At 38.1% G+C, this 3,787-nt stretch overlaps 1 protein-coding gene across 1 annotated transcript; it reads left to right on the forward strand.

The window, feature by feature from the left end:
* Nucleotides 1-20: 20 nt before the first annotated feature.
* LOC121966517 (OTU domain-containing protein 4-like) lies at nucleotides 21-3,019 on the forward strand (the record flags this gene model as incomplete). Its single annotated transcript, XM_042516599.1, has 7 exons — nucleotides 21-94; nucleotides 1,101-1,182; nucleotides 1,644-1,806; nucleotides 2,123-2,171; nucleotides 2,310-2,412; nucleotides 2,727-2,791; nucleotides 2,922-3,019. Coding segments are annotated over exons 3-7 (371 nt in total), but the record flags the coding sequence as incomplete, so codon positions are not given.
* Nucleotides 3,020-3,787: the final 768 nt, after the last annotated feature.

Here is a 3,787-nt window from a genome sequence, read left to right on the forward strand (position 1 = left end):
TGTGTGTGTGTTTGTGTGCAGGAGAGATTTTCTGATCTATCAGGAGCCGGACAAACCGCCCGTCAACATCACAGACAACAACTTCAAGGACAAGGTGAGACTTTAACCCTTTCTGTCTTCGGTCAGTTCATCAGTTCAGCTGCATGTTGGGTAAACCGTCAGAGGTGCTGCAGATGTCCGGAGGTTCGTGTCACGTGTTTAAAAACCTTTATTCAATCATAAAATGATCTCTTATTTTATTTTTTATTTAACCGTAATAAAATAAAAAAAAACGTAATAAAACCTTAATTTTCCCAACTATGAATTTGTTCATTCTGTTTTATTTTGTTTTATTTTTTATTTGTTTTATCTTTTTATTTCCTTTTTTTCTTTTACATGATTGAAACGTCTTCGTGTTCATTTGATTGTGTGTTTTGTTTTTGTGCGTTCACATAAACCAATAAAAAGAGAATTACACAAACCGTTATCTTGGGATTAAGTTGGTCGTTTTTTTGTTTTTTTTATTAATGAGTTGCAGGGGGTGCTGGGTAGCTCAGTGTGTCGAGCGCGCGTCTCATGTACTCGGAGGCTTCGTGTCCTCGTTGCAGCGGGTTCGATTCCGACCGGTGGCCCTTTGTTGAACGTCGTCTTTACTTTCTCATCCCCGTTTCCTGTCATCTCTGCAGCCTCTCTGTCTAATAAAGGCCATACACCCCGAAAAAAGACCGAAAAAGTTGTTCATTGTTGAATTGTGTTTTATTTTGTTATCTGTAATTATTTCGGCGCGGGTCTGCGGCAACACCTGTCAAACAATAAAATCATACCTCATCTTTTTGTGCGTGTTTGATTTGATTTAACAGAAACAGACAGATGACGGTGGATTATAAAGTTCTGCACACTTTCATTTACCCAAAAATAAAAACCAAAAAAATAAAAATATCTTATTTTATGTGAAAAAGTTTTCACTTTTACCTGCAATAAAACAATAACTGTGAAGCTCATAATGTTGTTATTCTGAGGCACGTTTTTAAAGATGTGTTGTTTTAGATTTCGGAGATAAAAGTGTTCGCTCGGGTTTCAGTCTTTAAATTTGAAGTCAGTTTTTTTGTTTGTCCTCTCAGGTGCAGTTGTGTTTTCTGAACGGGAATCACTACGACAGCGTTTATCCCGTCAGCCACATCAAGGACGCCGCGCTCTGCCAGTGTGAGTGTTTGACACTAAATCCTTCACTGCTGAACTCAGAGTACCACAATGTCTCATTTCATTATCATAATTGTACGATAATTACTGATACATAATTTTGTTCTTCACTTTCATGTTGATTTTGGTAAAGATGGTCAAAATGTTGTTGTGCATTTTCGACCCGTCGCGAGCGCCGTTAGTTTGTTTATTATGTCACGTGAATGCGGCTGTCACGCTGAACGTCCCGCGGAGCCTCGTTCAAACTTCAAAACTTTGTTCGGAGTATTTGTATCGACCAGCCGAGTCTGACGCAGCTGGTCTGATTCTGCGTCACGTTCAGCCTGAAAAATGATGCTGTGAACATGAATGAATATCCCGAAAACCATAAAACCACGATACCGCCGAGCAAAACTCGTCCAGTGTGTTGTTGTCAGTGAACTGATGTGTGTGTGTGTGTGTGTGTGTGTGTTTGTGTGTGTCAGCCATCCTGTACGAGCTGCTGTACGACGGCGTCTTCAAAGTGGACCGCGGCTCTCTGGGTCCGTGCCAGCGCATCAGCCGCCCCTCTGATCTGCTGATCGACGACAACATGAACGCCTGCGTCAGCAGCGACGAGTCCGACCTGGACGCTGGAGACGCACTCTGGTAAAAAACCTGTCAGCGCTTTTAATTAACCCTTAATGGCCGCTTTAATATCACACACACTCACATCGCTCTGCAAAATCAAGCTTTGAAAATATTGTACATTAATATTATTTTCTACTTTAATTGAGTTTATTTTTTAACCAACATCAGTCCTAATTATAAATATCAAATATTTATTAATTTTCTGAATTTTAACCATTTAAATGCCAGGTTTTTGTCATGATGCCACTTTGTGTTTCGATTTAAAAAAGACAGAAATACTTAATCTACCACCACCGGAGAAATAATAGTGATCGTGTGTTTTTCTGTGATTTAGGGTAGAAAACGGAACGAGCTCCACAACCGCCAGAACCCAGAGTCACAGGGTAAAACCCTCATCCAAATCTGAATCTAAATACCGCTGATGATGTATCACTGGATAACTCACTCTGTGTGTCTCTGTCTCCGTCTCCGTCTCTGTCTCTGTCTCTGTCTCCGTCTCTGTCTCCGTCTCCGTCTCTCAGGGCCGCGGGCGTGGTCGGCACCTGCCCGAGCGGGTGAGACGTTCACTGAACCCGACGCTGTTCAGAAACGTGGAGTACGACGTCTGGCAGAAGACCAAGAGAGGTGAAACACGCCGAATACATCGTCTCTGTGAAAACATACAAATATATAAAAATATAATATATGCTCATTATTATGAGTTAAAGGTCTCACTGGTCTTTTATTATGTCCTTTGTGAGTTATTATTGAGTCGTCCTGTTTAAAAAATAAGCTGTGTGTGGCTTTGTTTACATTTCAGCTCAAACTAATGTGCATTAAAGTTTTCATTCACTTTACTTTTTCTGTTTAATTACAGCGCAGTTTATTACTTCAGTGCTGCAGGTTCAGCTCAGGCAAAAATGTCCATGAATGATGTATTTTTATTTTTTTAATTTCAGCTCAACAGAAGATGGATTATTGTATCGCCGCTGGGATGCAGTTCACTGTCGGAGATCGCTGCCAGGTGTGTGTGTGATGAGTTCAGCGCTGATAAATCCTGTTTCCTCTGATGCTTTCTCTGCAGAATTCATCTGTGTGTGTGTGTGTGTGTGTGTGTGTGTGTGTGTGTGTGTGTGTGTGTGCGCGTCCTGCAGGTTCGTCTTGAGGGACGAAGCTACAACGCAATCGTCAAGGAGGTCCCTCCCGACAACGGCCTGATGACTGTTTACATCGAAGAACTGGGAAGCAGGAAGTAAGTCACAGTGACGCACAAACACAGGTGCACGACGCTGTGGGTTTTTTCGTCATGAAAAATCTGAATTTGCAGATCAGAAATTTAAAAGTTTTGGAAAAGTGATAAAATTCTGTTTCACAAATCTGTATAAAAATGTATATGTAGTACATTTATGTGTTATAAATAATGTAATTTTTATCTTTTTAGATTTTTTTATTTTATTTTATTTTTTTAAAGAAAACATGCCTTCCTGTGTTTTCTTTAAAATTCATCCAAAATGTTTAAGGGAGAAAAAAGAAGCCAATTTTTTTTCTTTAAAAATCCTCACAGAAATTTAAAGAAAAAAAATCACCAACATTTTTTAAGAGGAAAATTCCAAAAAAAATGTATTTAATTATCTTTCCTGAAAAAATAATTTCCCAATTCTTTTCTTAAAAAAATAGTAACATAATTTTCTTTAATAATCCCCCCCAAACAATTTAAAGAAAAAATAACCACTTAAGTCTTTTCAGTTAAAATTGCTACACATTTTAAGGAAAAAAATGCCAAAATTGCATCTTTATTATTCACCAAAAATCTTTAAAGAAAAAAAAAGAGTGCTGTCTTTCCTTAAATAATTGAATGATTTTAAAAGAATTAAAAGCCAAAAAATATTTCTTTAATAATTACCAAAATTTGGCAAAATAATTAGGTGGGTCCATGGGTTTGGAAGGGATGTTGTTTTGTTTGAATAAAAGTAAATTAAATAAATGCAAAATATTTAAATGTTCAATTCTAATCTTGTTC

The sequence above is a fragment of the Plectropomus leopardus genome, unplaced genomic scaffold, assembly GCF_008729295.1.
Source record: "Plectropomus leopardus isolate mb unplaced genomic scaffold, YSFRI_Pleo_2.0 unplaced_scaffold24890, whole genome shotgun sequence".
Taxonomy (NCBI): domain Eukaryota; kingdom Metazoa; phylum Chordata; class Actinopteri; order Perciformes; family Serranidae; genus Plectropomus; species Plectropomus leopardus.